The sequence below is a fragment of the Epinephelus fuscoguttatus genome, linkage group LG2 (genome assembly GCF_011397635.1).
Source record: "Epinephelus fuscoguttatus linkage group LG2, E.fuscoguttatus.final_Chr_v1".
In the NCBI taxonomy this organism is placed as follows: domain Eukaryota; kingdom Metazoa; phylum Chordata; class Actinopteri; order Perciformes; family Serranidae; genus Epinephelus; species Epinephelus fuscoguttatus.
In genome coordinates this window covers 30,438,203-30,458,740 of record NC_064753.1, presented here as the reverse complement: position 1 = coordinate 30,458,740, position 20,538 = coordinate 30,438,203, and the positions used below count along the sequence as shown (strand labels likewise).

Genomic DNA, 20,538 nt, shown 5'->3' with positions numbered 1-20,538 from the left:
CCTTTAAAAATCCACCATCAGTCGACCTCTAGTTGGGACTGTGATGGGACGAGAGAGGGCTGCAAGTGTGTGCACACACATGGGTGTGCAGATGAGGGCAAGTAGCCAATAGGCAGATGACGATGATGATGATGCAGAGCCTCAGTCAGCAATGATGTACTGTTGTGCTGACATGCTCAAATATGCTTGAGTTAATTAGTCTCAAACAGCAGCTCTATTCTGCCACACAGCTCCCTGAAAACCCCTCCACCAGGACTCTCCTCAACATAATATACAGGATGCACTCACACACACACACACACACACACACACACACACACACACACACACACACACTTCTGACTGAAAACTATCTGACACAGAGTCACTGCTAGTATAGTGAGGGTAGGAATAAAATACAAAACCTATAATCCAGGCTTTTGGATTAAAACGTTAATCTGAGCCATGCTTCCCTCTGAAGTCGACTGCTGCTGTCTCATGAAATCAGACAGAGTGAAATGGATAGACGGACAGGCGGACGGATGGATGGAGAACTGAGAGCAGTTGAATGCTTGGGACTGACACCTTCTAGTCGTATGGTTGATTTATTGGTCAATATGCTCTTGTCTGACTAAACTCTCATTGGTCGGACACTTACAATCCCTGGTGTTATTTTCATAAGGCTGTCTGTCCAGCAATGCCTATTTTTTTTCCCGGACGCTGTTTTGAAAAGCCCAGCTCGGAGCAGTCGAGTGCTGTGGAGGCAAAGGATTTTTTTCATCAAAGATGCTTTGATTGCTTGTGGTTGCTATGATACAGAATATCCACATAAGTAAAAATGTTGGCCGAAGGTTGAGCACTTGCTCTGGCCTTTGCTTTGGATGAAGGGACAGCTGAAGCACATAGGGAGAAAGGATGGACCTGCCGGGCTGTGTGGCCAACAGTCTTGATTTCTTCCCATTGTTGTTGTTGTTTAGCACTTGTCCTGCCCTACCTCCACAGTGATTGGACAGCGGGGTAAAGTGACACTAGCCCCTTTTACACTGCCAGATTTTCCGCGAATGTTGGGCCGTTTTGCCGGCAAGCTGCGAGCGTTTAGACACACAGAGTTGGATTGGCGAGTTGATCCGAGGTGCCCAACAGTGCTACGTCACTGTTTACGTCACACGCTGAGCTACACGTTTTGTTACTTGCTCACGTCCCCCATTGCTCTGAAAAAGGCACATTCTGTATCAACAAAAGTAGGCAGGCGGCATTTTGCTGCACTCCCCGATTTTGTTTTTATACTGCCAATGCTGAAAAAAGACTGATTGGGCTTTCCTGCAAATTTGCACAGTTCCTATCAAAAAAGGGCTACTGTGACCAATTTAGTTAATCTAGAGATAACGTGCAGACTTTCTTTCCCCATGCTCAATTGATTGGTTGAAGAGAGGGTAGAATTTTAATCAACCAAGACTTTCTTATGTTGGTTACAACTCTAGTGATGTCAGGGAGCATGTTTCTCACAGCATGGTTACACATGCCTCTGTCTTACTGTTGCAGCTGCCTGCCAATTTAGCTTATGATAAATCTGTCTATGTTTCATTGAATCTTTAATAACATGCAATTGTGGTCAAATCTGCCATTGACGACGCCTTGCTTAAATCACCACCCATCACCTTTTTGCAGAGTCAAACTGGTGCCAAAATTCCAAACCCAGTTTAAAACAAAGCCTGCCTATTATCTCTGAGGTATATGATTATGCAAAATCAGCTGATAGCTGTTCCACATGATGCAAATACTTCATCCCATTTCCCAAGATTAGCACAGATGCCTTTAAGATTTTGTTAGAAAATTATCGCCTTTGCATAAAATGGGCTCCATCAACCAATTAATCCAAACTTTGAAGAATTACTGATCCAAATCACTTCATCAGTTTAGCTATTACAGTAAAAATGGGAAAGAAAAGGGTATCTTTGGTTCACAGAAGTTGTTTATAAGGAGATTAATTAATTAAAAGTACTTGTGTTATGCTTAATATTCATAAAACTCCAGGAAAAAGTTATTTTGTTCCCCAGACACGTGGAACTATATACAGCTCGGCTCTGCTGAGTTATGTTTTGAACAGGGTTGACTCAGGAGCCTGCTGATTTCAATGTATGATAGCTGACTTTTAGGGTGCACACACTCTACATTTTACTTGATTACACTACTGTTCATTGTATAGTTTTAATATAATGTTTAATGTCTATTTCAACTTGTATGATGATCACATAAATCACATGTATCTCATAAAGGTAATGTATTTCCGTTTGAATAATGTGAGTGCCTCATTGGAGCCTCTGGTCAGGTGCAGGCTCTGATTATTTTCAGTGTAGCTCCACAGAGCTGATGTGCAGTGGGCTGTTCTCTGCTATCCACTGACCCAGACACACACAGTTAGGCTAGGCTGGCATCTCATGTGCAGCTTACCCAGCAGCAAAGTCGTCCCAAGCTCAACCACACTAATTGTTCTCTGCCTAGAGAGACAGGCAGTGTCGAGGTCACATAGTGGTAACTTCTGGTGGGAGTCTGACTTTCCATTTTTCCACAATCCGTTCCCTTGGTTTAGTTCACGCTGTGGATTTATCACAAACTTCAAAGTTTCAAATAGCCTCTCTGGCAGCGCTGCTCACTCTTGGGATCTGAGGGCCGACCCTCGCTAGAGTTATGGGTGTATTTAAGGGCTGGAAGATATTTTGCCAAAGTGAACAGTTTCCTTTTTTCTCCTTTTGGGTGTGCAGGTGGTAAAGGTCCGAGTCTGGAGCTGACACCTAAAACATAAATCTAATGCACGCATATGGCTGTACTTACTGTGATCTCTCACGTTGTAAAACTATAGTTATCTGCCTACTTACAATGATAATCAAATTCAATAATGTAAAAGGGGTCACATTTGGTTGATGTCTGGGTCGATTAGAAAGTTGTGGGAGGAAATTGCTTCATGAGTGCAGCCTGACTGATACAACTAACGGCCACTGTTATCAGCATTTACAGGCTTATCACACTCTTACTTTTTTGTGGGCTGATATGAAGGTGTGCACATGAGGGGGTTAAATCACTGAATGCTTAAACACTTTTGTTTTTCATTGTTGTTCCTGGTGGAATGTATCGAGACGTGCCAGTGTTAATTTATTTAATGAAAACTATGACAAATATTGTCCGGACTCAACTCTGATCCACAGAGGAGGTTTATGGCTTGATTGCTGTTTGACAGGCAGGTGGAGGCTCAGTCACCTGTGAGTGTGGCTGTGTTGTATGTAAACAGTCTGAACTCAGCTGAGTTTTCTCTGACAGAGCTGAAAGTCCAGTTTTAATCGCAGACTGTGTGAGAGGACAGGAGTTTAAACCTTCAGACTAACATGTTGCAGATTTAGACAGAAGTCAGTGCAGCGTATTGATTCACTGAACTCCTGCCCTGCTCTCTCACTCTCTCCCTCTCTGTTTATCATGAGAGCTCTGGTCAGTGCCAGGTACAACTGGGGACTCCACCTGCACACACACAGTGACAGGGCTACCTGTATGCATCACACAGCTAATGTAACCTAATGGTAATTAACGGATATAACAACAGAGTAAGTGTTGGATGTTAACCGCTGCTGCTGTGTTAGCTCGTGCCAACTGGGCAGAGCAGCTCTGAAGACAGTCCCCCAGGCGTTGCGTCTAACCTGTCTAGCAGCAACACTGAATCTTTTAAATATAAATCTCAAACCTTAAATTTGTTGGAGCTAGTATGCTGTTTCCACACTTCTGTTTCACAGCTTTGTCAGGTTGTTGAGCACTACCAAAGCTCCAGGGTTTCCCACACATTAACTTATATGTGGTGGCCCGCCACGATTATAACATCTGCCACCGCATTTTGATTTTTGATTTTCTAGTTTAGGAGTCTAACCATTCATAAGAAGCACTGTTGGAATATATACTGTTCAGTTATCTATTCTCCCATATTCTCAGAGCACAGAGTGTACTATGGGCACAGACGGAGCAGCAGAACATCAGGTGTAGTGAAAGGGAAACTTTAGGGTCTATAAGGTCTAAAAGTTTCCTTTCACTCACATACAGCTGCACCTCTCATCCATCGATCTGATCTGATCACATCTGTTGACCCCTGCAGATCGACTTATCAATAATCCACCCAGCAACTCATACTCCAAATCCTGCTGCTGAGGAGCAGAAGAACCCATGAAGAGTTCATCCTGTGCTGCATTCACAGACCCACAAAAACCTCCAAATTTAGAGATGGGACACAGACTGATACACAGGGACACACAGGCATGAAAAAAAAATAATTAAGTAATGTTAGCAACTCTGTTGGAGAAATGCAAGGTTGTAAATGTGCAGAAATTACCTGTAGTTGTAAAAAAAAAAAATGCCTAAATTAAATTCTAACACTTGATCCATGTTACCTTGATTCCAAAAACCAATACCTGCATTAGCCTAAATGAATTCGTTTAAAGAGAGAAAACAGTTTCATTAAAAGTAAAGACTGAAAGTCTGGACTAAAACATTTGAGCTGTCGTCAACTAAAACTAAACTAAAGCTATTAAGGATAAAAAGGATATTGTGTTTTTATCTTGCTGTGCAGCACTTTGGAAACCTTGTGTTTGTTAAAATCGTGCTATATAAATAAAGTGGATTGGATTGGATTGAAAAATGACTAAATTGTGACTAACACAAAAAAAGCATTTTCAACTAAAGACTAAGATTTAAACTAAAATAAGTTTAAGACATTCATACAAAACATAACACAACACTTTGTTTTTGAGTCTGTGGAAACAAACTGTAAGCCAAGGCATTGAGAAAGATAACCAGATCCAGCACTGGAACCTTTGGATTCAGCCAATCACCACACACACACAACTATCAGTATTCCCACCCTACCCCTCCCATCTCACACATACACTCTACAGGAATGTGCAGATAAGGAGGCAAGGCCCAACTCTCTCACTCTGCCTGTTTCTCATTCCAAACGGTTTCCCTCACCTTTTCCTCGCCTCACTCTCTGGATCTTTTTGCCTCCACCTCTCTCTCTGGTTCATGTCGACTCCCTTTCCCCTTTTCTGTCTCACTGACATTGAACACCAGAGAACAACACAACTGAATTACATGTGACTGAGTCAATTTATTATCAGAAAACTGAAATAATCAAGTATCAGTAACTGTATCAGTGACAAGTATCAGTGACTATAAAGGCGAGGTAAAAAGATTCATGGTCTGGCAATGATAAGTATAGTGATTACTATCATGTGGCTGATAAAGTTTAATAGAAATTTCACCACAGTGTTCAACTGTCAATTAACAGAAGCTATATGATGTGATACATTTTGTCGTAAGAGACGGGTTTTATTAGGTACCTTAGGGGTTGCAGTCAGGGCTGGACAACGAACAAAACTTATCTAATTACAATCACTATAAATCCCTTACTGATCTAAAGTTACTCTAATCGAATCCCATAAAATTAAACTGATTAGCTACAACAACTATTGACATCTTACCAAAAGTTGAACCAAGCAATTAACCCACAGTCTTGTGCATCACTTAACATTCATATTTAGGTCATATTGTCCAAATAAAGCCGTAGCCACCATGGTTGGCTCCAAATGACAATAACAGCACAATTACTTACAGCTAGTATCCACATGGAGCTGCCAGTGCAAACATTTCTTTGCAACATACAACACAAAGTAGTATAAAAAGCTGTTAAAGAACAAAAGACAAGCGGCACAGGTTTCAAAGGGTAAAAGGAGTACCCGTATTGTGAGCATTGTGAAAGTGAAATATTGGTATTGTTAGGGTTTGTAAAGGATGCTTTCCACTTCACAATATGGCTGGGTTTGACAGTGGTGACACTTAGGCTACAACCACACCAATACTTTTTAGTTTTAAACACAGAACTATTGCTAGGTTTACGCTTAGCATCCAAACCACTTTGGTACTTTGCAACCCTTTTACTCACGCTTTACTTTCAGCTACAGTTCCACTATGTTGTCTGTCCAAGCAAAAAAGTCTCTGGTTCAACTTTTTGACATCTCCCTAGTATTTTCTGTAACTAAGCAACCAAACAAAGTAGGCAATCTGCTTCCTGTTAACATCTGCATGCCCGGCGTACATGAATGGTCATGAAATACGTGTTTTCAGGTGTGTTAGTATAGACGGTGATTATTTCTGTAACAATGCTTGTATGTGCGGAGATTGCTTTTGTTTTAAAATTTGGTTTTGAAATGAAAACATATTAGTGTGAATGTGGCCCCTCTGTACAACACGAGTAAGCCAGCGCACACACACACACACACACACACACACACGCAGGTAAAACAGAGGGCTGATTCAGCAAGGAGTCTCTCAGTCTGTTCGTGTTTGCCTGCGTCCACAGTACACACAGGATGACCAAAATAAACTACGGTACTACTAGCAAGGACAAACAGTCAAGCGTCTCATGTGCCACAATGTAACTATAAAGCCTTCACGTAACTGTGGTGACTGTTCAAACACAAACTTGGGGCAGCAGGCGGTTGGAATATTACACACAGAAATAAAAACATTATGACTTTCAAATTTCAAGTTGCTCAACATCTTTTAAACTACGCAACTCTGAACCACAACTCATATTCCTCACAATCACATGGTGCAATAAAACAAGGGGCCAAGCCCACTCAATGGCATTCCCAAGCCTTCTGAGGACTGTGCTACAATAGGCATGTTGTGGGACAGAATCTATAGTGAATTAATGAGTTACTGTTGGAGCGGCCATTTTCCCAGCACTTAACTGGCGACATAATTACCAATCCCCCAAGAGATGAGAGACGGGGAGGGGGTGCATGCATTCTTTAACAAGATGCACAAGCACAGAGAGATAATACATGAATGACTTCTAATGACATCTAAAAAAAGAGCTCAGCACCCCTACTAGAGAGGATGCTCACAGCCCCTAATGCACCTAATGAACTAATTACAATGTGCAAAGGACAAATCTGTAATGAAGCCTGATCATCTTAGTGTACATACTGTAAGTGAGTGAACATCATTATGCTGTTTTCAGAGGGTTGGCCACTAAAGGTTAGCGAGGAGGAGGAGGAGGAGGAGAACACATCCTTTACAGTATCTGTGGATACCAAGTCAGAGATTTGTTGTGACTACAGCTGCGCAGCGCTCAGTTGTTATCACCCACGTTAAGAAATTTAAACAGGACTGACAGCTGAACAGGTCTGTATTAAGAAAATACAACCTGCATCAAATCTTTCCTTTGTTGATATGTGTGAAGAGAAAAGTTTTTTCAGTCACAACAGAAACACTTCAGAGGTGCGAAGCATCTGCAAATTGGCGCTGAAATAGATGCATAACAATGTGCCTGTCCTTACATCACTCACTAGCCCTCCCTGTCATACTATTACCTGAAACTGAAGGCTGTTGCCAGTTTATTTGTGTTTTTACCTCCCTGATCCTGCTTCAGACAGGAGAGGAGGAGTGAAAGGAGTGACAGTGTAGCTCTATCTGAGTGATTTGTTTTTAATCAGTGACAGAACCACTCACGTTTGATTCCCTGTGCCAGTGGCTCCGAAAACTTCTTAAAGTTTTTTTTAAATGGGACCATGAGCCAACCAATCGTCACAATAACATACATGCAGTGTAGCTACACAGATGCAACTTAAAATGTGCTTTAATTTATGTGTACAAAGACAAACAAAACAGAAACAACAAAAAAGGTTGCAGGCATTTTAAAGGGATATGTGAGCCTGCTGTTGACGTGGGGAGCGAGAGAGAGCGTAACCTGCAGAACTGACTCAGCTGACCCGCGGTTTTTGGTCTTGTTTTCATGTAAACCAGGAATGAGAGAGCCAGATCACACATACATGAGGTTGGAAACAGATGATACCACTAGGCCTGTCACAATAACTGCGCCTAAGTCTTAGTATGATTGGGAAAACAGGCATCACGTTGGCTAAAATGTTGGTGACATTCTTAGGTAAACAAACACACATGTAGTCTAAACACAACAGGCAATATTGAGGTCAAAGTCATATCCATATATCTATATGCAAGCACCATAGGTACCACGGATACAAGTGCCATAAGTCGTTAATGAATTTATCGTGACAGGCCTAAATACCAGTGTTCATTCTGATTTTAAGTTTGGTTGTTTGGCACAGATTCAGCTGTGTGAGACTGTGTTGAGGGCTGAGATGTTTCACCATTTCTTTGAGCTCCGTTTAGTGTGACAAATCTCTTCATAGGTCAACATTTTTCTGACCACTGAGCTCTTAAGAAGTCCTAAGCTGGGAAGTGTGTTACTATGACAACAGGCAACCGTGAGTTATCATGTTATTAGCTGTGGCACACCAGCATTTTTAACAGTTCGTAATACTTTTTCAATACGTTTGATAATTATTGCTTTTTCTTATGTTTTGGTATGTTTGAATATTGTTACTTACAACATAGTTACTGTAAATGTCAACAGCTTTTTTAATGTGGTGTTGAAACACAATTAAAAACCCACAGTAAATGAAGAATAATGAATGAATGAAGAAATTGTTAGCACCCCTGACGTGTCCTCAGTGCACCCAAGGATGCTTGGGCACCCACTGCTATATACTTACTTCACTTACTGAGACATTCACTGGTGTTATTTAAATATGGCTGTTTGGCCACCAAAGCATTTCTTTTCCTTGCTGAAAACTTGCAACTTCTGTGACGGTTTGTCTATGTGGTATTTGTCCTGCCCCTTCTCAACTATGATTGAACAGCTGGTGACACTGGTATGCACAGTGCTTTACCCAAAGTTAAACATTTTTCAAATCTCATTTTTAATTGGAAGAATGGATAAATAATCACAGAAGACATTGCATGTAGTGTTATGGAGATATTTAACTTTAGTAACGTTACGTTGTAAATTACGTCGTCAACCTCAGAGTTAAAGTCTATAGTATTCAGTGTGTCAGATTTTTCTAATCAGTCCTGTTCAACGCTTAGTGGCGAGATGGACTCATGCACACAGCTCAGCTGGTCGCTCCCAGAGATACAGTGCGCAGTTTGTTTTTAAGATAACATTACAGTGAACATCACATTTATTTTTCACTTCACTCAGTCCACTTGCCCGATCAAAGAGTTAATTTTGAGCTCTGTGATAGGAAAAAATGCTTCAGTTTACATGTGACACTACCAGGTAGAGAGCACTTTAGCTGGTTTAGTTAACTTGGAGAGAATGCACAGAACCCCCCCCCCCATCAACCAATTGAGTGGTTCAGGAGTAGGTATAATTTCAGTCTTTTATTTGGTTGATTACAGCCCTACTCAGGTGATTATGTTTCATAATACAGGGGGGGTGTTGAGGGCACATTCAATCTGATACATTGCAGACAGAGACCAAAATATGGAGAAAAACATATAAAGAGGAAGCCGTTAAACTAAAAAAGACAGGAGATAAGGATGACCTCAGGGTTGTTTATAGAAAACACAATCACAAGATGTGCTGTTTTGTCTAAGATGGGGGGAAACAGCTTTCAAAATAATATGCATGTGGACAAGATTTATATTTAGCAAGAAAAACACTTCTATTGTCAGACAGGATGATAGCGTATGAATTAAACTGTAAAAAGGGGTCTCTAACAGAAGCAAATTCCCTTGACAGAAGCCTAAGATCTGGGAAATTTACACACAGTTACTGCTAGTGATGATTATGCCTTAAATCATCTAAGGCAGCGGACAATGTCTCCCACAGGCTGATGACTGTTTCCCAGACAGAAAAGACAGTGCTGTACTCCCAACACTGCCAAAGATAAGCAAATGAACACACAGCAGTGTGTGTGTGAGTGAGTGTGAGTGTGAGTGTGAGTGTGTGTGTGTGTGTATGTGTGTGTAAGTAAAGGCATGCAGGGCAGAGAGCCTTGGGATGAATCTGTTCCAGCCTCTTTCTCTCTTCCCTAACCAGCTGAGCCACGGCTGCCACATGCACCCGCTCTTGTCCCTCCCCTCTCTATCTCTCCCTCTGTCTCTCACCGTCTCTCTCACTCTCACTGTCTCAGACACACAAAACACCCTGTGTCAAATCCCCTATGCCTGCAGTGGGAGTGATAAATCCCTGCAGAGACCTGCCCTGCCCTGTCAGAGAGGATGCAGGGCTGGCTTGGAGTGTCCTAGCTTTGATAGGCTGGCTGTTTGATAAGGAACAAGGGACTAACCAAGACTCAGGATTATGTGACATTTACATCCACCTCAATCATAAAAATCAGCAGGCGAGTGAAAGGTGGTGGATCATCTTATTCCAGAAACCCACATGTTTCTGCAAACAAAAGTGTGGGTAATATTTAATGCCAGGCTGGTGTTCCTGAGGGTAAATCCATGATTGAATATTTAGACTCAGTCAAATCAATATTAGACCTTAGACACTCAGACAATAGAAAAGTGTGTTGTGGACTTCCTGGGCAGACCGGTGCTGAGTCCTGTCTAAGGTGTGTTTGGTTCTGCCTGCAATACCCTGTTGCACCGGTCCAGGTCAGATCCAGGCCTGGGTCCCTGATGTGAAAGCCCCCTAAGTCTAGAAACGTCCACTTGAAAACTGATTCAGCACAGTCGGATAAAACTAACCAACCACAAAAAAAACATTTAAATGTAAGCATGAATTTCTGCCTCCAAACCTTGCTGTGAACTACTAAAATTAGGCATTGAAGATTAAACTGAAATATGACTGATGGATATTAATTGACTACACGGCCCACTTCCTGTGTCATCTTTTTCAGAAACTGATTTTGATGGAAAGTTAAGAAGAAAATCAGAACCACGCCCATGTTATTCCACAAAAATCACAGCCAGAGACCAGTGATAGCCGAAGTGGTGTGCTCATCCAATAAAGTGTAGGACGGGTTCATGTTGATTTCTTAGTGAAGCAGATAACTGTCAGTCATCTATTGAATTGCTTACTCTGAACATCATCCCCCTTAAAATGTTCTGTGCATGGCGCTGCCAAACCACAGTGAGCAAAATAAAATGTTGTGGATTGTTTTGCAAGACTACAGCTACTCTTTTCCACAAGCGTCCTTGACCCACACTGGGCAAGGAAATGTGCTCCACCCTATTTAGTTGCTGCATTTGAACAAAACAGAAATAGTTATTAACATGCTTTATAACATGAAAAAGTCCAGGAGCTGTAATGTTGTGATTATAAGAGAAAGAAGCAGCCTTTTTAAGATCGGCCATGTGATTCAGATTATAGCCGGTGCATCTCGCCCTCCCACTCCTTCCTTTCTCCATTTCACCCCTCCAATAACCCCTCCTCACATCACCTCCTCCCTCGAAAGGCATTTTCTGTTTTCCCTCTTTTTCTCCCTCAGCTATCCACCTGCCTCCTGCTGTGTGTATCTGCCCTGAATTTCCCTCCAGGGATGAAAGGATAAGCAGGTCAGATGTCCTTGATAACTGCCGCACTCCAGAGTCTCCTGGCATTGGAACAACACAAAACAGCTGCTTTCTCTCAATGTCTTTATCTAGACTCCGACAGAAGGTGATACCTGAGTAACAAGGAGCTAATTTGGATTATTACAGTCCACCGTCTTCTCTTTTTCTAAACTGGTCGGCAAGGAAAATTCAATCTGGGCATCTGGATATAATCATACTTCAATTAAGCGCGCTCTGTTTGTGTTGTGTGAGTTAGTCTCTCGTGGTCAGTGGGCGTATGCCTAAACATTTGTTTTTGAAAAAATAAACGACATACTTTTGTTTCGATCCAGAAAGGTCACAGTGGCAGGAAAACCAGCCAAAAACTGGAGCCCATCTGAACCAACAGACTCCCGGCTGCTGTCTTCAGTATGATCAACTGGAAGCCCTTTCATTTTACACACAGAAACAGCCCACACCTGCTCTCCTCAAGGGCCGGGAGGACTTTAGATCAAGGGCCTATAATCAAAGACTTGCCTGTTAGTGTAAGCAACAATGAGTAAGTGTGCTACATGTAGTACAGATGAATTTTACATCTCATATTTTTACACTGAAACTGTGATTGGTCACGGTGGGGTTCTCAAATTTTCAATCTTCAAACTTTTGGGCAGTAGCTGCGATCTACACTGACCCGTACTGCACTGTTCACCCTTTGCCATGTGCTGTTCTCAAAATGACCTTGATTGTGCCTTAGAGGATTCACCTTGACATTTTCAACACAGCTTCCCTTTGACATTTAATATCAATAACCGTTCTTATCCTACCCATTGCACGCATGACCATCTTGTAAACCGAATTTATGAGATTTAAAAGTTACATTTAACATATTAAAATGTAGGCACTTTGGGAAGTCTATCAACAGAAGATTGCATAAATGCCTTATAATCTAATGGTGTAACTCCTTGTCACAGACGCCAGACATTAGCTGTTTCATCCTCTGTTTATCACTCGCCACATCAGCCCTGATTCTCCAAAAGGACGGGGAGCCTAAGACACAGAACAAAAACACCACCAGGACTCTTCCTCTCCCCAGCACTTGGTCCTCTAATTACATTTCCCTCCCTCATTGATGTAAATGGGGATGTGTAATCATCAAAGCAAAATAGAGGCTGTTCTTGGCCCGCTGTGCAACTCTAATTAATACAACCTCCTTCATCAAATGCATTTTCCACTTATTTCGGTCTGTCTCCTCAAAATGCAAGTCTAAAGGCTGGGGGGACTGCTGATGCTCTAAATTATGTTTCTTTTTTTGTGTTGCATTGACAAAAGTAAACAGGAATGGCTGAAGGCCAGAGACAAAGAAGAATGAGGCCAGCATTTACTGTGGTGAAGAAGAGTTTACGTCAGCTCTTCACTGGATGAATGTGGTTTTCAATTAGTTATATATCAGTTAAATGACTGACTCATTTGAAAAATAACATATAGGACGATAAATCATATTCAGATTTAAATAAGGCTAATAAAAATCTGATTGGTAAAAATGTCATACAATTATTATTAACATTGCTAAGTAGGTCAATTTTATTATTCTGTCTTCAAATGGTGATAAAATCAAATAAACTTTTTGTTATTGCACTGCATATGTGTCTTCCTGTCATCATATCATCCTACCAACACAGCCAGACTGTCGTCACTGTGTCTCTTTCTCCCAGCTTTGATAAAACTGTCCTTTCCTCTCTCCTTGGAGCCAGAGCAGGAACTCTGGCACCACAAACAGAAAGATATTTCACTCTCCGTCTTCTCAGAAACACATCCTCCCCTAAACAGCAATTAACATAAACTGTTATTGTCCTGTCGGTCTGTCATGACATGAAACTAATGGCATTCTGCATTCTTTCTGTTCACCGTATTGGTTTTTGCCAAAGTTGTCACAGTGGAGTGAATGCTAAGTGACACATAACACTAACCTAATGACACACTATTGTGCAATAAAAGCATTACTGACCTCTGAGACATAAAGTCAACACACCTACAGATGTTACTCTATTCCTGAAAAAACAGCGGCTCAACATTTTATTACAGTTAATCATTAACTGTAGCTTTACATGGTATGTGTGACTCATACTGGTATTGTATGAGTTGACCACAACTCATCAGGTGGGAGCTAGACAATGGGTGATGGGGAGGCTAACACAATGGAAGGCAAGTCATATTTGTGTCACAGATTATTTCTCAGAAAACACAAATTTGTAATGGTAGGTCTGTCTCCCTAGGACCAGCTTTGGAAGCTTAATGTGTCTACTGTCCCTGCAATGTTTGCTGACCAGTACAGTGACCCCTGAAAATAAGTCACTAGGTCTTGAGTGTTAAAGGACACACAGCTTTACTTCCTCCTTCTTACAATATTGAGATATTCAGGATATTTGTTTATGTACCTCACTGATGCTGTAGTTGTTGAAGGTTAACAAAATATTTACAGATATATCTTATTAAATTTCTTTTAATAATTGTGGTAATTTCATATGTTGTTGTTTTGATAAAATGTCCTCGAAAACCATTAATTTTGGCAACATTTTATAAACTATAACATAATAAAATTGGAATATTACGTTATGATCTCACTAGCAGATAATACTGCCCAGCCCCAACAATAATAAGTTCGCTTGGACTACAGCCAAGAATCCTTACATCATATTTATGCTTTTCAGGAAAAATAAAACAATGAGAGAAAACCTTATTGAACATATACACTGAGTGAAATAGCCAAGAGGTTCGCTTGGACAAAGGACAGGACTTCTGTTTTTCATCTTTAAAACACATGTGTATATAAAGTTGGCTTGAACTGACATATAGCTTTCCTATCATAAGAAAACTCTGGCCTATATGAAAGAGACATCAATCTCTCACCTGAACAGTATGGCTGAAACCTGGTAAGCAAGCTGGCCAATAACCGCAACAAAGCTGCCAAGACTGCCCGTAAACAATCAGGCAACATTTTCATCTTCCACTCCTACATTCCTGTTTCATCCAACTAATAGCAGCCTGATCCGTTCTCTTTATCGTGTTACTGGAGCCTCTGTTTATCTACTATAATGCAAATCTGACTCTTCTTGCTGCTTATTCAAAATTCTTCAAGATAACATCAAGATCCGGACAGTTTTCAGCACTTCTTCGTGGCCTACCTCTTCAGGCTCTGACCATCATTGCTTATGTTGCCCTAAAGGAATACATTCACAACTATTTCACTTTCAATTTAAAGCCATGATAATGTTCAAAAGTTCTGGCCCTACTTGTTGAAATAAAACACTCAAAATAGAGAATAATAGTGAATTGAAGAGGAAACAATAGAATTAGAAATGAGCACAGGAAACACTTCTGGCTCATTACCAAGTGCAAGCGTCGTATAGTAGTAAGGTTTATGTCGAGGTGTGACCAAGGCCATCAGTTACAGTACAACATGACGTCACCCGCTGACATGGTGGAGCTGGTTTCGTCTGACTGGAACAACCGACCAAACCTGAATATCACCACCTCTGGTAGGCAAACACAGCACATTCCTCACTTGTCAAACTGAAAAAAAGAAATCCCTTAATAGTAAATAACTATTTAATACACTAATTTTTTTTTAACTAATTTGAAGATTAAAGCAGTTGAAAAATTCATTTACCACAACTATTCTCTATGTCTAAACTAAACTTTTAATCTTAATCGCATGGTGCATGTGTGTAAACATACATAGAGGTCATTGATAAAAGCCAACAGTTAATGTTCAAGATTGTTCAGCCATTGATCAGCACCTGACCTGACCCAGATTTCAACTAATTCTGCAGCAATGCTTCATTGATGACTTAAAGATATATAAAAGAACTCTAGAAAATAAGTAAGGATTGACAGATATCCATTCATTCATGAATGGACGGCAGTAACACAGAGCTGGTACAGTGCTGCAGGTGAAAACAACACAAACTGTAGTAAGCTAGTGGTTTTCCAAATTAGGCTTCAGGGACCTCAACTAAGTCTTGACAAGTGAGTGAAGGGGCACCCAAAATGGTGAATAGTTTCTAAGTTTTATACTTTATAAATTAGACTATATTAGTGTTAGTTCTTTTACTTAAGGTCATTATAATAAGACTGTTCATGAAGATCACATTTTGAGTAACAGGTGTTTCTTTCTCCCTGACTGTTATCATCATTTAATATAAAACACAGCATACAAAAAACAAAAATATTTCAAAATGTGCTTCCAGAAGGCAAAGTCTAAGAAATGTAGTTTGTGGGCTGCTATATTTGGGGATCTCTGACATGTAAAAAGGGAATCCCTTTGCAGAAGTTATGCCTCAGAGGCTCAGTTAGTTTTCAGATCCATGAGGATTTCCTGCCTCATTTTCAAAAAATAAACTATCAGGACTGGGACTCTGGGTATCAACAGGTAGCTGAGCTGAGACCTCCCATGAACACTGCTGTGTGACTATTTATCAACAATCAGTTAAAGTCAGATTATTTTGAACCTAGGACTGGACAAACAGCATGGCTGGTTGTAGGCTATGTTACTAGGTGTAGATTTCAAAATAACCCCTGAGACAAAAACACCCAGACACACTGCCTCTCTCACACACAAACAAACACCACCACCATTAGGCATACTATATTACTACTAACAACAAAGTTATATGGCCCAGCAACAGCACAACTGACCGCTTTTCCTGTTCAGTCACTGTTAGCTTTTCAGTTCATCACATTAGCTACAACAGCCAGCAGCATAACGTTGGAACAAAACACTTTATCCGGGCAGGTTACCCACCTTATTTGAAGGTTTAGAGGACATTTTACAGCCCTATTCCGCTTCAAAAGTGGCAGGTTAAAAAGTTGTCGGTGTCTTTGTTTTGGTAATCACTTGGGGTGAGAGCGGTATTTCCCTTCCAGTTGAATTTTCGCCCAGCTGCCGCCACGCCGGGCTACGTTGTTATTTTATTTTATCCAGGACGACGGGGAACATGTCACGAAAAGCCGTGTGGAAAGTCCAAAGTTCATTATCTTATCTTCGTCGCCTGAAACGCTAACGATAGTCCAGTCGGGTATCGAGTCATGGAAGAAACTCGAGTTGGGAAAAAAGAGGAAATAAGACCGCCTTGCTTTGACGTCTCGTCACTAACCTCTGGATGAAAAGTTGGGAAGAGTAGGCATCACTCGGACGGTGTGCAGCAATGGCAGGCTGAGTAAACCTCTCCCTGCTCTCGGCTCTGTGAGCAACGGCCGTGTCGTGTCTGGGCGGAGCGGACCATTGAATGCACAGAGGGGCGCAAGACTCTGAGAAAACGGGGGCAATGTCCATCTACCGCTTAAAGTCTCCTCTAATACGAATATTTTTGTTGAAAAACCTCAACAACATATTATTACCTCATCATTATGTATATTTTCTCCTTATCGTTTATTTTTTATCGCTGTTTAAAAAAGTGAGCACCCCTGTTATCCCGTAGAATAAACAGTCCGGGATACAATAAGGAGAAGCGACGCCGCTGTCCCTGCTCATGCTGGATGCTCACTTTCACTGTGGGATGATGGTGAATGTTGTGTTGTTACACAAAAACCACTGTAGCTTCATAATCTCAACTATGTGGGGAAAAACCACAGCCTGTATCCTGTTCAAAAAACCTTGGAAAATCGGTGTAAAACAGACCATATGAAGCCTGCCCTTTGATAAAAAAAAAAGCAGAATATTAAAAAAGTTAGCTGCATAACTAATGACCGAAACTACTTCCCTCCTGTGTTTGTGCCAGTCGCTTTAATTACAAAATAGGTCAATAAAGTAAACACAGAGTCCTTATTTGAAAGCACTTCTAAGCACAGAGAAACTGTTTGTGGTTGATAAGTCACCTCACAGGAAACCACAAAAGCCATTCAGTTAAGTTCCTATGACTTCCTCAGCCAGTCCCCACCCACAGGATGCAACAATCTCAGCTTGCATTGTTTCACAGTTTACTTCTTGTTTCCAGCAAAACAATATTAAAAGTGGGCCGCAGGAGAAAACACAAAATCCTGAAGCAGCGTGACATGAAAGTTTTCAGTATCCAAGGTTACACTACATGTGATTGTGGGCATAAAAAAAACAGAGACACACCCTATCCTTTCCAAACAAACTCAGTAATCACATTCCCGCAATCTAGCTCCTCTAATGATCCCTTCCTTTATCTTTCTCGCTCAACTGTGGAGGAGGGCGTTGCGGCAGTGTAGGTGGTCTAAGGGGTTAATTCCCACCTGACATAATCCTACAAGGATAAAATACCGCCAGTCATGAGTAGCAGACATGTCTGAAGGTTGCAAGCGGGGAATGACCTCCAGAAAGGCCAGGTCATGCCGAAAAGAGGATCAAAACAGATGCACAAGTTTAAAACCTGCAGCCATACTTCAGCCAGGAAACACATACTCATTTCTCAAGTATGCTTGAAGGGTTCAAAATCAATACCACAAAAAAAAGTGCATATACAAAACAGACTGTGCCCCAAGGATGATACATACTAGTATTGATGCAAGTCGCTCACTCCTTCTGAAGCTCCTCAGACGCCTGTCAGGATCAATCAGTGCAGACAGCAGGATGTTCAACATGATGACTTGGGTGTCAACTATAAATAATTTACAATCAAAATAACCAAACTTGAGATAACTGCCTTTAAAAATTACAACAAGCAGGAGCTTTTCCTCTGCTGCTTGCCTCTTGCTCTCATCCACACCTGTGATGGTACCTCAGATGTTCTATCAGATAGGAGCAAGACATTAGTGACACTCCAATGTGATCAAAGCTATCTTTGTCCTCTGTGCTCCATCCCTGCCCCCCTCTCTCTCCCGCTCTTTCACACACACATATATACAAGCATAGACACACAGCTCTTTTTGCACAACGGGCAGCTTCAAAGCTCAGGTGCGCTCATGGAAGAGCAGGCACATGGAAAACAAAGGCGAACATGCAAGCCCACATTTGGTTGGAGCGCATCACAAGGTTCACTCAACCCAGCTCCTCTGCAGCAAAAAGGCTAATGTAGAGTGAAACAGCATAATGTGCACACCCGAAAAATGTAAAGCTGGCTGTTGATGCGCATGAAGGCGTTTATGTAAGCAAGACATGATTACATGATGATGAGAGAGAGAAAGAAGAATGTCAAACATTTGAGGAGAACCATTTGTTTTGCATTGGTAAAAGTTGTTCAGCAGATGTTGTTACCCTAATTTCATCTGTCCTGAATTAGGTGTCTGTGAGAAGCTGTGGGATATCTCTGGTGCCCTGTTGACTCAGAGCTGCCCTGCATGTCCAGCGGAGCCTCTTTGTGTCTACAGACTAATAAAGACCTTCTGAAGACTTGGAATTCTCAATCAATCCTTGTCACTTTGTTGTAGACCATCTAAACCATGGAAACACTATGAACCCATTCATCTGGTGGTATTCAATTTTGTTGTAGTTGGTATCTGTAGGTGGTAAACAACACTTTAAAGGAGCATTGTGTGGAATTTAGTGGCATCTAGTGGTGAAAATTACAAATTGCAACCAGCTGAAACTTCTCCCATGTGCAAAGCGTGAACTCCTGGTTAGAATTCCATCAGTTTTCATTGTTCAGGAGGTTTTTACAGAGCAGTGAATTATCCGCAGAGGTCTCCTCCTCTCACAGACAAATTAACCCAGAAATATAAACGAGTAAAAACACTAAATAAAGCAGTTTCATGTTAAAAATAAGTGTTTTTCCGACACTGTTTGGCTTGTCGCAGAGGGGCTACTAACTAAAGTTGCTGATGCGATGCAAAAACACCAATGGCCCCATCTAGAGCCAGTGTTTGGTTTGTTGGGTTCGGGCTATTGTAGGAACATGGAGTTGCAACACAGCTCATTCTAAGGTAATGAAAACACAATGATACTTATTTCTAGGTGATTATACACTAAAGAAAACATACTTATTATATTCAATTTCAGCGAATGAATGCCCTTACATCCTACACACTGGGGCTTCAACGTAGATTTTTGTAGTAAAATAACCAGTTTAAATGAGTCTTTGGACAACAAGGTAGCTCTGTGGAACAGAAGAACTGTGCCTTACATGCCAGGACATATTTTGAGGTCCCCGGGCAGAGGTCTTTTGTCGGTTCCAGAGGCCCAGCTGAAAACTAAAGGGGACAGAGTGTTTGCTGTCAGGACTCCAAGGCTCTGAAACGGTCCGCCCAAGGAAATCAGGTCAGCCGATTCAGTGATCTCCCTTCTTAAAACATACCTTTATAGGACAGCCTTTTCTGATATTACTTGAGTTTTAAGTTCATTTAAAATGTCTTTTATTTCCTCTGTTTTTATACATATGCATGTTTTTATCAGTTCTTTTAAAAGTTGTTGTTTTCATGTCTTGTCTGTTTTAATTATTGACATGTAAAGCACTTTGTAACTCTGTTTTGAAAAGTGCTTTATAAATAAAGATTATTATTATTACTCAGACAATATTTGTTGCCAGGATCAATGGATTTTTCATTTTAGTCTTGTCATGGGATTTGTATACACCAGGAAAAATATAGAATAATTCCAGCCTTATACTTTCAATATCATTTTCACCTGAATTTCATTTTGCAAAACTTTCACTCACAGGAAATTAATCCGTTCAGTAAAAGGGAAGAGCTGTGGTGTAACCCGCAAATGATGAGAGCACAAATGTCACATCTCTGCTTAACAGGCCAACTGTTTGCGGCCAGATTAGTATCATATGACGGGATTAGCAGGCATCTCTCAAATTCACCCCCTACCTTCCAGGTCAATATTGTCAAGGCTTTTGTGCTGACTTAAACAGTAAACACAAATCTGGTTTTGAATGTGCTAAGCCCCCGATGTGGTCCATGGTTAATTTATTCATCCATGAAATCAGGGAAATATGATATCTTGATTACAGATGAAAATAAATACCTTTAAAGTAAAACTATAAATTAAAAACAACATGAAACTTATATTCCAAATAAACTTTAAATAGAGAGGCTAAAAAAACTGTCCCAAGCTTTCTACCCACATCTTACCTTCCCCATATCAGTTTAAATATCAGCTGTACAAACAAACTCCCTAGAAAGGGTTCATATGACGCACATAGTGTACACATACTGTATATCCTTATAATAATAACTCAGGTCTCCATCCTAGGAGAGAGCCTCTAAACCTGA

The 20,538-nt window shown here is 40.9% G+C and overlaps 1 protein-coding gene across 8 annotated transcripts in view; it reads right to left on the bottom strand.

Annotated features, from left to right (window-relative positions):
* The window catches only part of LOC125881656 (tight junction protein ZO-1-like), a 59,095-nt gene extending 42,472 nt beyond the window's left edge, over positions 1-16,623 (bottom strand). For all 8 annotated transcript variants that reach the window (XM_049564899.1, XM_049564934.1, XM_049564942.1 and 5 more), the window contains exon 1: positions 16,166-16,623. In XM_049564899.1, coding sequence (XP_049420856.1) covers positions 16,166-16,189 — 24 coding nt within the window. In that variant the 5' untranslated portion in view covers positions 16,190-16,623. The remainder of the gene's footprint in view (positions 1-16,165) is intronic.
* Between the last annotated feature and the right edge of the window lie 3,915 nt (positions 16,624-20,538).